Source organism: Eupeodes corollae, chromosome 2 (assembly GCF_945859685.1).
Source record: "Eupeodes corollae chromosome 2, idEupCoro1.1, whole genome shotgun sequence".
In the NCBI taxonomy this organism is placed as follows: Eukaryota; Metazoa; Arthropoda; class Insecta; order Diptera; family Syrphidae; genus Eupeodes; species Eupeodes corollae.
Window position 1 is genome coordinate 29,230,057 of NC_079148.1, and position 13,571 is coordinate 29,243,627.

The following is a 13,571-nucleotide window of genomic DNA, read 5'->3' on the forward strand; positions in this document are numbered from 1 at the left end:
AAGCAAACCATAGCTATTGGACGTAATGTTTGCTTAATTATCAAAAAAGTTAGTAATCATGGCTCTAAAATGTGCGCAATTGACTGTAACGTGTTTTAAGAAGTACTTATAGCAAACCATAAAGCACACAAAACAGTCAGTTTTTGTCAATTTAACGGTTTACTGATGTATCCATTCAACCAAAAGCTTTGTCACAAAACAACATTAGCTTATAAAAAAAGAGCACCATGATTTTGAAGTACTGTTCTAACGTCAGTCTTTGCGTACTTAAATGTCAAACCAAACTAAAAATAAACCACATGACAGCTGACAAAATGGCCGTCAGATAGAATAGTGTTTCCAACTTAAAATTCGATGTTTCTAAGAAAAATACCCTTTGTGTACGAAAACCTTTAATTATGTTGTGCGAATACCTTTGAAGCAGACTGTTAACTATTTTAAGTTCCCGCCATCTCATCAGTGTAAACCTCTCTAGTCACACATCCATTATTTACCTACTTCCTCTATAAGCCATCATAAGAGTATACATCTTCAATTAACACACAAAAAGAAAAACAAGGAAATATCCTTCTCGTCCATTAAGCAGTCTACTATTTTTGACCTAGGCCGACTGAAGGAAGTCCACTTTGACTTAACCAAGATACAAAAAAAAACGTGTACAATGTTAACAAAATAAAAAGGAATATGCTTCAAAATTAAAAAGGAAAATACAACAACAACAAGCAAGCAAATCCGAAGAGTACCAGTAGATTTTGTTGTCCTACTGAATGCGCAAACTCTTTCACTAAAGGAAGACAACAAAAAAATAAAGCACAAAAAGAAAAAGGAACAAAATCTAACTCAACTCAACAGAGAAAACATCCTTCCTTGCCTAATAATCGATTCATGTTATAAACTCGGCGAAACCATACAACTCCCCTCTCGATATATGGCGGAAGCCTGGTTGACATTTTAGACGTTTCGCTGAACTTGAGGCACGATAAAAGGATATATTTGTTTTCTCTTGAAAAAAAAGTGTGTGTTTGCCTTTCGGTTCCTGTTTTCTTATTTATAGTTTTATTTCTTATTAATAATAAAATAATAAAACAATATACAACACTTAATTAAATCTCTAGTGAAGACAGCGTGCATTTATCCTTAAAGCGAAGAAAACTAAATTTACAAAACTCCTGAACAACTCGGTGTAGCTATAAAATCAAAAAAGAAGAAAATCCCTTTGCCATAGTGAAAGCCAGGACACAACCTCCATATTATTTTCCTGCTTTTCTGGAATCGGTCCGTTTTGCTGTTTCATTTTATTTTTGTCAGAATTCGTGCCCCAGAATAGGAATTTTTTTTAGAATTAATAAATTAATGGACGAAATGTCTGATTAGAGGATCGAAGGGTATAAAATATCCTTGAGAAAAGGATAATAATTGAGTTGATAAATTTTGTTAGTTCTTATTTTCTGTATTATTGTCTAAAGAAAGTTTAAAAAAAGTGTGCGCGATAAGAGGGGTGGATACATTAATTTTATTAGAAAAACATGGTAACAATGACCTCCGAGCTGGATAAGAGTCATACAACACAATCGAAGACAGCATCATGCTCGGCTCATACAACAACTATAGCAACGTGTTCTGGAGGAGCTTCCTCAGAAGCTGGAGGAGCTGTGGCTGGAGCTGCGAGTAGCAGTAGTTGTGGTGTTCTTAATAAAAGTTCTCTAAACAAACGGAACGAAGATGCTCCAAATATTTTGGTCTATAAAAAAGTATGTTCTACTTTTTTGATGTTGTTGTTTTTGTTGCATGGAATGACCCTTCACAAAGTGCTTACATATTTTTCTGAGGGGGGTTGTTCTCTCTTTTTTTTATTTTGCTTTATGTTGTCTATGATTTCACTTAACATATCTAATTATGTGTGATGTGCTGTGCTACAGATGGAATCCATTATTGAAAAGATGCAAGCTGAATCAACTGGTGTTGCTGTGCGAACAGTGAAGGCGTTTATGAGCAAAGTTCCATCGGTGTTTTCGGGGGCGGATCTTGTGGCGTGGATTTTAAAGAATTTCGATGTGGAAGATGATAAGGAAGGGCTACATTTTGCACATCTTTTGGCATCACATGGTTATATATTTCCTATTGATGATCATCAACTGACTGTGAAAAATGATGGCACATTTTACAGGTGAGAGTAGTTTTGAAATAACGAAGTTTCTTGAAAAACATTGCATGTATTTAGGCGAATTTGGAATTAAGCTTGGTGAATCCTGTGTGTAGACAGCAGAATAATGAATATTAGTTGCCTACTTTTAGGGGAGAAAAAGAAGTCAAGACAAGAACCGATGATATTTAGCCTGCATTAAAACTGCAAATTTTATAGCGTTTTTTAACTTCGGTTGGGAATGTAAAGTGTTCTTCTAGAATTACTTCTATTTGTACGGAGTCTAATAGTATAATTTCCGTAACAGCACTATTATTTGACAGACGTTTAAAAATGGTTTTAAAATTTAACATCGAATGATATCTTGTTTGTTTGTCATAAACATTCTTCGAGCGATAGTTATCAAAACTTGTACATACTTCACAGTCTTTAACACAATTTGATAGGAAGTTAGGCAAGAATTAACATTTGACAATCTTTTAAGCAGTTTTTTTCACATTTAACTATTAATGTCAATAATGCTAATAATCGTCACATCTTGACAAGAACTTTAACATTTGATTTTTCTCTCTCACTTTTAATAAAACTAATATCATGACCGTTATCTTCTATTGCATTTTCTTTAAAGATTTCAAACACCTTATTTTTGGCCATCAAATTGTTGGGAACCTGAAAATACAGATTATGCTGTTTATCTTTGCAAACGCACAATGCAAAACAAAACACGCCTTGAATTGGCCGACTATGAGGCTGAAAATTTAGCAAAACTTCAAAAGATGTTTTCTAGAAAATGGGAATTCATTTTTATGCAGGTAATACAAACATTTTTTTTATTTTACAAAAGAAAACTTTCAAAAAATATCATTTTATGTTTTTTTTTCTTAAATAATTGTGTTTTAGGCTGAATCTCAAAGTAAAGTAGCCAAAAAACGTGACAAACTAGAACGCAAAGTCTTGGATTCACAAGAGCGCGCCTTCTGGGATGTCCATCGTCCAATGCCTGGATGTGTGAATACCACCGAAATAGATATTAAGAAAGCTTATCGTCGTGGTGGCTCTAGTCATGGTACTGGGTCAGCTGGTGCATCATTAGCTAAAAATCCTGCAGAGCAATTTAGTCGAATAATTGCATTGCGAAGGCAAAAGCTCGAAAGACGCACAATCAAAGTATCAAAAGCTGCTGAATCGTAAGTTTATAAATATATTTTTCAGTCTTATTTGAAGTTTCAATTACTATTGATTGATATTTGATGTTTTAGCAGCTTTATATTGATTCTTGTGATTCATACAATTTTGGATCATTATCAATTATCAAAAGTTGTTCTTGTTACATAAAACAATTTAATGTTTATGAAATATCAATTGATAATTGACTCTTGAAATAAGGATGACTTAAAATAATATTGATTGAGGTTATATTAATGTTTTTATTTATTTTATTCAATTTCAGATTAGTTTCTTACTACGAACAATATAACGAATTTGATTATTTCATAACAGAATTGCCTAATCCATGGCTAACGGATAATGCTGAAATTTGGGAGGCTGAAAAATTCACGTAAGTTTTATATAAGTTTTTATCTTGTTTTGTCAGGCTTCTTGAGAGACGGATGGTAAACAAAACATTAATACCTATTACACAATTGCTTTTAAGCAATTTGTTTACTTCTAAAAACTTGCCATTCTATTTTGTGCTGTGACATTCAGGTATCGGAATGTGAGGCGTTATTCTGTAGTTTTGGTTTTCTTAGAATCAAAGTTACTGCGATGTTTGAAATAAAAAATCAATGACACAAGAAAAAAACAATTTAACTATGTTGAAAATATCTTCATACCTTTTCTGAACAATTTTAAAAATCCAAATTGACGTTTTTTGGAGTTTTTGGCACGTATGACTTCAAAATAACAATAACACCTCTCTAAAGGGTCTCAAAGTAACAGTGCATCCCCAATTATGTTACTAATCGTTTCAGGAAATTCACTCAGCTACAATGGTAGTAAAAGTTATATGTGATGAATAACACAACGAACAAAATAATAGTAAATTTTGATTTCCCTATGTTCTTAATGTTTTCTTAAGGGAGCTGACATAATTTGATTAACATATTGTGCATCTTAAATTTACATTTACATATTTGAAGGGCTAATGTGGCAACTTTAGTTATTAGACTATTTAAACACTGTTGTCCAAGATAAAGGATAACTATATTTAAAACTATTTGGAGGACTCATATAGCATTGTATTGCAAGATTCCAACACAGTTTTCTAAATATGCAATATTTTTGATCTAAAATACGATAGTTTGTGGAGTTTTTCGAGAATTTCACGCATACATTTTATAAATCAGGGAGGTTATATCCCTTAACGTAATACGATAAGTTTTGAATATAAAAAGAGGCTGGGATGCGACCCACACTGATAACTTCCCATCCAAGATGTGTCTTGCTTAACAGGATTGTAGGTTATAGAATTTTGTAAGAAAAGTTGTCTGTGGTATTTTTTAAATGATTAAATAGTTTGATTTCTTAATCTATATTTATGAACTTTTACCAATTTTTACCAATTTTAGTATCATTTCTTAAAAGTGTTATTTCTTATATTATAAACAAATACAAATTGGATGAATGAAATTAATTTGAAGTCAATATCTTCTATTGTTACCGAGACATCGAGAACCGAACATTAATTTTTACCAATGTTGCGTACTAATCTTTTAGATTTTAATTTTTTATAAAAAAACAAAGAGTTGGATTTTTATAAAATATAAATATAATATATTTGAGTTGAAAGCAAATTTTTACCAACTTTTAGTATTGTTTTTCTAGGTTTTAATTTTTTGTAAAAAAAACTGTCAATACGATTTTCTCAACAGTTTACTGAATGTTAGAAACAATATTTCTATCAAGCAAAATCATTTAAAAGTCAATATCGCAAATTTTTGAAAAGATATTTGAGCCGTAAATTAAGTTTTACCAACTTTTACTTTTAGTAATGATTTTGATTTTTTTGTAAAAGAACTATCAATTCGAATTTTCTCAAAATTTTAATGAATGTTGAAAACAATATTTTTTAAAACACAAAATTTATTTTAAACCAATATTTCAAATTTTTAAAAGGTTACTTGAGTCTAAAATCAATTTTTACCAACTTTAAGTAATGACTGTATGGGAAGTTTAAAAATAATAAAAATTGATGAAAATACTTTTCTAATTATGGACAAATAAATAAATGACTTCAAACTAAATATTATTTCAAACATCTGACAATTTGGATTATTACGGGAATGTTCATGCAAAATTTGTCTCAGGTACCAATGAGAAATTATCAGTGCGGTAGCATCCTATAATTTTGTTTTGTTATGTTCGAATAAAATAAGAAAAGTGCGTTAAGTTTTTCTTAAAATCAATTTGACCATAAATCATTTTATTAAAACAAGAAAATTTACTTATACTTATTTAACTAACTCAGACTTAATGTAAATAAATAGCGTGACGTTTTGAAATGCATTATTCCAAAGGTCGACGAGGAATTAATAAACCTTGCATTTCGAAAACACTACGGGCTAGAGCAGCAAGATCATCAATTACTATTTTTAGCAACGACTACGGGTCAGATGTTCAAATCACTACTTTGTCTCAAAAGCTGAAATTTTTCCAGGAGTCAGAGATTAAAAGCCACGACGACTAAAATGCACTTTAGTTTTTCGAACTATTACTGCAAATGGTCATCATTGTTATACAGCATAGTTATTACTTGTGTCAAATTATAAAAGTTGGCAACTGAATAAATAGCGGGCTGGATTTTACTGTTTTTCTGCAAATTTTATTTTTTCTCTACTTAACTTTACTAAAGCGAACAATTTGAAACGATTTATTAAATCCATTTTTAGTAATTTACTGAGCTAAAAAGATGATTAAAATAATTTTAAACGATTTTAGCATACTAGTATCTCTTAACAAACTTACTTAAGTTGAAATCACGGAAAAGCTTTTTTTAACTTTTCGCAATTTAATAAATCCATATGACATCTGCACAATTATTCTTACTAGAGTTCCAAGTTGGGTGAGGTCACTTTCCACTTGTGTTCGCTACCTGATTCGCGGTCTTCCTTTACTGCGCTGTCCTGGGGGTGTAGATTCGAAGACTTTCCGGGCCGGAGCATTGGTTTCCATGCGCTCTACGTGACGCAGCCATCTTAGTCGTTGGATTTTTACCCTTCTGGGTAAGTCTACTTCGCTGGATAGCCCGTACAGCTCGTCATTCCATTTTCTCCTCCACTCCCCTTCGATACGTTAGGGAGCGTAAATCACACGAAGAACTTTTCTCTTGAAACGACACAAGGTACTTTTATCCGCCTCTACACCGTGTTCCGGTAATCGTTTTGCAATAAAATCTAATTAACAATTTACTAGTAAACAAAATGAAAAGACAGGTTTAAAATGTTGCACTCCCTTAGTTAGTTGCTAAATAATTAGCAAACTTTATATGGTACATTTTTGAAACCGTAACAATAACTTGTTAAAAATTTGCGCCATAATCTTTAAACTCAAATGAACTCTTCTCGAGAAATATTAAGCCCAATAGAAGATAATTAACTTTTTCCTTGAACAAAGAAGAACATTCCATTTTATTTGTGTCTTCTTGCTCTAACGACAGACAACTAAACGCATCTTAACATTCACTAATCTTACTTTATTTTATGTTTAATTTGTCAATTTTTCTTCTAATTCCAGGAAAGAGGTACCGCTGCGTCGTGTAAAACGTTGGGCATTTAGTTTACGTGAACTCCTGAATGATCCAATTGGTCGAGAGCAATTTACAAAATTTCTCGAAAAAGAATATTCAGGAGAAAATTTAAAGTAAATATTTTTGTTTTCTAAAACTTATCACACATTTCATGATTTATTGATTTTCATTAAGATTTTGGGAATCCGTACAAGAAATGAAGGCATTACCACAGTCTGAAATCAAAGAAGCAATAAATAAAATTTGGATAGAATTTTTAGCACCCGATGCCCCGTGTCCGGTTAATGTTGATTCAAAATCGGTTGAGCTGGCCCGTGAAGCTGTTAACTCACCACAGGGTCCTAATCGTTGGTGTTTCGATGTAGCTGCATCGCATGTTTATCATTTAATGAAAAGTGACTCCTATTCAAGATACTTACGTTCCGATATGTACAAAGACTATTTAAATTGTTCCCGAAAGAAAATCAAATCAATTCCGAATTTATTCGGAGTGAAACGTTAAAAATACAAACACACACACACAGAAACACAACAATTTTTTTTATATACATATATATACATATATTAAAAATAGATATATACTATTACAAAATATTATTCTTTTTGTTTAAATATTTTATAAAAATAAATAAATAAATATTATTTATGTTATAAGTAAGTAAATTTTGCATGCAAACGTCTTAAGTTTAAAATAAAACAAAACATTTTTAGGTTTTTACTTTGTTGAAAATTGATGAATAGGTATAAATAAATAAATGATGGAAATATACAAAATATTAGATACAAAAAAAATACAATATTAACAAGAAAACAAAAATTAACAATAACATTAAGTAAACGTATAAATTAAATGTTGACGTATAATCCTACATAAACAACTGCCATTGTTTATTTTTAATAATAATTTTTAAATTTTTTCGTTTTTATTTTTAGTTTTCTTTTTATGTTTTAACAAAACACTAAATAAAATATTAAGAAAAAAACTGTCACAAAAAACGTGCAAAGGGTGTTAATCAACCTTGTTAAACAAATTAAATCAAAACAGTTATTCTCAACTCTGATTGATTGATATATGTTTGTTATCCTTGAAAACTTATCTGAGTTACAATAAAACTGTTCTTATAGGTGAATGTTAACCAAACAGTAAGAAAATAACTTAACTAAAATCTTGAAGAAACAAAAATAAATTAAAAGAAAATAATAATTTTACTGTTAATTAAATGTCAACATATCTAAATGTGATTTCCTGTGTCAGAGAAGAGAATGTAAGAAAAAAAAGGAGATTAAATTAAAAACAAATAACTAAAACTAATAAATTATAAGTAATTTATTTAGAAGCCATACATACTACATATATTTTTTTACTTATTTTTATTCGTAATAGACAAAAATATAAAAAAAAACAAAAACTTTTAATATAATTTCGAATGGATTAGTTTTTAGTTTTTGTAATTTTATGTTGCATTGAAGTGAAGATAATTTCCCACCGTATTCGAATGAGATGACTATTCGTTGTGTTGCTTTTTTGTAAATCAAACAAAAATAAAATAATAATAAAATGAAATAAACACTAAACAAAACATAAAATGATGAACGTACATAAATAATATGATAAATACATATAGAAACAACAAAAACATGTAAAATTATTATTAAATTATAAGAAATACTTCCATAAGCAACATTTATTGTTATTGTATGGAATGGTGAAGTTCTTTTTTATTTATTTCAATAAAAATGGAAAAACGTGCAATTTTGTGTTTAATTCTATGTTTATCGGATTTTTGTGGGGATTTTCAAATTCAATATTCATTTCTTGGAAATATTTCAAAGTTGAAAAAAAAAGAAAACCCTCATAGTTCTTTTTCAAAAAGTAACATAAATCAGCGGTTTCAAAAGTATATAGCTCGAATTTGACATCTGTCAAACTAGGTTGTTAAACCAATTTTTTTTTAAATTTTTAAAACCCAATTCAAAAATGGAGGAGATTATGGTTTACATATTCGTCCAACTATGCAAGCAATTGGCAAAATTGTGAAGAAATTTGATGAGACTGGATTGGTTACAGATATTGTTAGGCCTGTGTTGTGAATCATCGTTTCTATGCAAGTAAAGAATACGACATAAAGAATGTGCCACATGCCACACAACTCTAGGACGTGTAATTTCTCGTCTAGCTGATATCAACTGGCCACCACGATCATGTGTTTTGACCCGCTGAACTTTTTTTTGTGGAACTTAACCCGACCTAACCAACATTCGTCAAGTTATGATTGAGATACCGCCCAATATGTTTCAAAAAGTCTTCGTAAATTACCTAAAAAATCGATGCTTATACAACAATTCACGTGGTGGTCATTAAAATGATAAATTATTCCACACATTAAGTCAACGTATAAACTTTATAAAATAGGATTTTTCAAAATGGGCGGGTAGATGTCGTGAGGAGATGTCGTAGTGTTTGCTGTGTGGCACGCAGCGCCGCGCCTTCCTGCTGGAACCACATGTCGTCTTGGTCCATATGGTACAATCTCGGAAATTAGTTATCATCGTTATGTAGCGCTCGCTGTTGACGGTGACTGTCTCACTGATGTTGTTTTCAAAACCGTATGGACCAATTACGCCGCTGTTCCAAAATCCATTCAAAGCCCAGTCAGTGAACAATAGGCGCGGCGTTGGTTATTGGCATCAACTTTGAGCTCTTAGGTCAGTTGCATCTTGTACGGGTGTAGGCCCAAGTCCCCACACAAAATTCCCCAAGTTGAAGTCTGCGAAAGGCCGAGTTCTTGTACACGGCGAAGAAAAGACTGCACGCGATCTGCTGTACACGAACTGCGGCGATATTTTCGACCGATCTTGCGTTGATTGGCTGGATTTTACTGAACCGGTGGTCTAAGATTGGGCACCAACCGTTGAAGAGTCGACTGTGAAATGCCACCACGTCTACCGTGAAATGGAAATGCGGACAACGTTTGCGTTTACGAACAATCATTTTGAAAATAAATTGAACGTACTGTTTAATCGTGTAACTTGTCATGATGATAAGGATTTAGAATTATTATTTCTACGTACACTGGGGCGTATGTGTTTCTTTTTTCTTTGTAAGTTTTCTTATAAGTTTTTGATGTTTAATATAAAATACTGAAGCAGGAGTTCAGGCGGCTAATTTGTACGCTGGTAAAACGACATTAATTACGCTGCAGAAGATTCAAGGTAGCAAGAGAAACATTTGTGAGTATTAAAGAGCGAAAACTCTGTATGTAGACAGGGTTGCATACTTTTATCCTGGTCCTATTGGAAGGTTGCCTTTTTTGGTGGGTTTGCAATAAAGGGTTGGCTAAACAAAACATGGTATAACCCAGGTGCATATATTTGAAATGTTAAGTCTTCAATAGGTACAAAATTAAGCCCACTTGTTGTTTTGTCAGTTTTTATTCTAACTAAAAGGTTATTTACCTATCTCTAATAGTATAGGGTTGCTTAACAACAAAAAATACTGACAAAACCCTGTGTTGCTAAGTTTAAGATTTTTTTTCTTTTAATTTTGTTATTTAATCACTATGGACTTTGCTTCCGTTTATTGGAATAAATTTCATGTTATTTTGAAATATTAGTTGCTGAAATTTGATTAGGATTCAGTTTACATATATTTTCAAACTAAATTTTATGTTTACTTAAATGAATTATGTCTCGAAAATTATAAATCTTATCAATATGATACTTTATGCGAAACTAAAGTTCCAATAAAATTGTGTCATAGATGTTTTTGTGAGCTTCGCTATTTTGTATTAAAGTCAGAAAAATTAAAATTTTTTGGAAAAAAAGAATTAGTGGCTATCACACTGCCCCATGCTTTTATGAGAGTTTAATATAAAGCTCTATGAAAGCTTTTGTTCAATTTCTCTATTTGATCATACTTGAATGAAATCAAAAAGTGTGCGTCGGCCGGGAATCGAACCCGGATCAACTGCTTGGAAGGCAACTATGCTAACCATTACACCACCGACGCAACTGACGATACTGAAAGCATAAAAACCGTTTTAAGTCTACATTGTAGTTTAGTTTTACTTAAACTTATAGGTGATACTTCAATTAGTATTCGTCATTGATTTAATTTACAGTATGAAATACATGTTCATATGATGCTTATAGGCTTTTCACACCAAGCGACAAACCCGGTTTCGGGGAATTATTAGTTTTGGCCAAAAACCTACATCGAAAACTCAACTTGAGTTTCCCATACATTTTTGGTAAACTGCAAGTTTTCGTAAACCACAGGCTTTATATGAAACTTCTCGAAAACTAGTAGCAATTTAAAATTGAATTAAACAAACAAACCTTTTTGAAACATTCATTGCTAAAATTAATGTAAACAAAACAGCTGTCAAAACTAATATTTCATTTTGAAATAAATTTGGTCGTGGTAAGTAATAGTATTTATACAATTTCCTTACAAAATAAGAATTATTGCTTTTTGTTTTTTATTTACAGAATAGGTAAGAATAAAAAAATAAAAAAGAAAACTTTGGGGAATCCAAGATGAAGAGTACCTTCTGGAACTCTGGGCCGAAAAGGAGTGTCAACTGCGTGGCAATATACAAAATTGCCACATATTCAAAGAGTTATTGGCTGCATTTAAGGGGCGGCTGATGCAATACAGTATAGAGGAGATCAAAATGAAAATACATAATCTCACAACAAAATATAGGTAAGTACACAATAGTCTAGATATATGCACTATTTATTATTTTGCATTATATTCTTATTGTTCTTTTATAGGAAAGACAAAAAAAACCATCGGTCCTTCTGGAGGATCACCATCGGAATGGCCTTTATTTAATCAAATCCACACAATTCTTGTTGAGCATAAAATCAACAATCTTGATTTCGTTCTGGAGGTCAGCCGCCCCTCAGATAAAGTTTTAAACAATGAAGTTTTACTACGTACATATGTACATTAAATTTCAGAGGAAATATCATTCGACGCATTTCCGACTTCTGGTGACTCGAGAAGGTGCTCTTCATCTTAATATGAAGATGATGGCGGAACTCTTTCCGTCGAATCTACGTCCTGTTCTTCGCGCGCTACTCCGTCGAGGCCCCGTTCTGCAAGAAAGAGAAAATGTAATTAAAATTGAGGAACAAATAGAGGGTATATAAAAGATTGCTAAACATCAGACCAAAAATCTTTGAATCTGGAGCAGAAAAATTTGCTATTTTAAAGGATTTTGTCGAAGATACAAAACTGTTTAACTAAAACCTGATGTTCGTGATCTTACTTAACTGCATTTTGAAAGCATTTCGGATAATGGAAGGTGTATTTCTTGCATAATCTATCTATGTTGATTTTTCCAGTTACTCTCTATGCGAATTATTGTTTGAATTTTCAACCATTGAGTGTTGATTTCATTATTATTAACATTCAGAAAATTCATGCTTTAATAATCAAGATCCTTTAGTTCATTGCAGAGTATATCGAAAGTTCTGTGGCTCACTCTGAAATGTTGTTTGAAAGGGATCGTAACGAAATCCCGCAAAACAAAATCCCGCGTAACGAAATCCCGCCGATTAAATTTGATATTTTTTGTGTGACACACGCACAGAAAATGATCGGAGTAACGAAATCCCGCCGATCGCCGCGGGATTTTTCTACTCCTTTTTGGCAGGATTTCTAGTACGGCATAAAAAAGTAATCTGGAAAAAATATTTTATGGAAAAGTAGTGAAAAATATTTTGTTTGAAAAAATATTTGTTCCTTCTCTTCGCTTGTTATTTTCTTTGAAAATTTATTTTGATGGATTGTTAGGCTATTCGTTTATAAAATTTTATTTTGAAACTTATTCCGGCTAAGTTAGCTTCTACAGGGTATTTGTGAACAAATTGATTTTTAGCACGCTTAAAGTCGTATTTAAGCTAAAATCGATTTTTTTGGAAAAAAATCTCCAAAAGTAGAAATCTTGTTTTCATCTCTTTGAATATTTTTTGAAATTCCTAAAAGAACTTTTAAAACGCTTAAACACCGTTTTAAGCTAGTAAATTTTCAAGCGCTTAAGAACATTCCCATCTCTATGAATGGGCAGCGAACTCAACACGCTTAAAATGCTTTTTAAGCGTAAAGGAAGAATCACATATCGAATCAACCAAAACGCGAAAAAGCACTTCGAGCGCTGTCGCCACTCTAAATAGAGCGCTGGTTGAACTTCAAGTTCATATCTCTATGTGAGGTGTTCAACTCACAAAGTAAAGTTCTAAGAAGAACTGAAAATAATGCGAAATGAGCACTACTTTTATACTCTTTTCAAAGGATGCATGGCAGTTTTTGGGTTTGGATACGCCTCCTTCGTACTTGTTGATTCTCATAATTGAAAGTGAGATAGGAAATTTTGCGAAAGCAATCATACAGGATTACAGTCAATTACTTTTGTCTAAAAAAGTTGTTGACATAGGCGCCTGCCTGGCGACTTTACATACCCTAAGCGGAGCAACGGAGTTGCGTGAGCGGGTGCGAACCCCGAAAAGTGGAGTTTAAATCCTGAGATCCCGCGAAGCGGGCCACTTACAAGTGCCCTCATTAAAAAAAAGTTGTTGATATAGGCGCCTGCCTGGCGACTTTACATACCCTAAGCGTAGCAACGGAGTTGCGTGAGCGGGTGCGAACCCCGAAAAGTGGAGTTTAAATCC

At 32.1% G+C, this 13,571-nt stretch overlaps 1 protein-coding gene and 1 non-coding gene across 2 annotated transcripts; one reads left to right on the plus strand and one right to left on the minus strand.

The window, feature by feature from the left end:
* Positions 1 to 937: 937 nt before the first annotated feature.
* On the plus strand, positions 938 to 8,438 carry LOC129948191 (regulator of G-protein signaling 7). The gene is made up of 7 exons (XM_056059072.1): positions 938 to 1,751; positions 1,920 to 2,167; positions 2,772 to 2,955; positions 3,044 to 3,330; positions 3,594 to 3,701; positions 6,878 to 7,003; positions 7,065 to 8,438. The coding sequence occupies exons 1-7, from the start codon at positions 1,527 to 1,529 to the stop codon at positions 7,390 to 7,392; spliced, it is 1,506 nt and encodes a 501-aa protein (XP_055915047.1). The 5' UTR covers positions 938 to 1,526; the 3' UTR covers positions 7,393 to 8,438.
* Positions 8,439 to 10,827: 2,389 nt separating this feature from the next.
* Trnag-ucc (transfer RNA glycine (anticodon UCC)) lies at positions 10,828 to 10,899 on the minus strand. Its single transcript has one exon. It is a non-coding gene; the product is annotated as a tRNA-Gly (tRNA).
* Positions 10,900 to 13,571: the final 2,672 nt, after the last annotated feature.

Bases quoted from the DNA above. Each gene is read 5' to 3' on its own strand.
- LOC129948191 (XM_056059072.1), top strand. From the start codon at position 1,527: ATGGTAACAATGACCTCCGAGCTGGATAAGAGTCATACAACACAATCG. The intron at 3,331-3,593 runs GTAAGTTTATAA...ATTCAATTTCAG, and splicing joins GTATCAAAAGCTGCTGAATC to ATTAGTTTCTTACTACGAAC. The intron at 7,004-7,064 runs GTAAATATTTTT...ATTTTCATTAAG, and splicing joins TATTCAGGAGAAAATTTAAA to ATTTTGGGAATCCGTACAAG.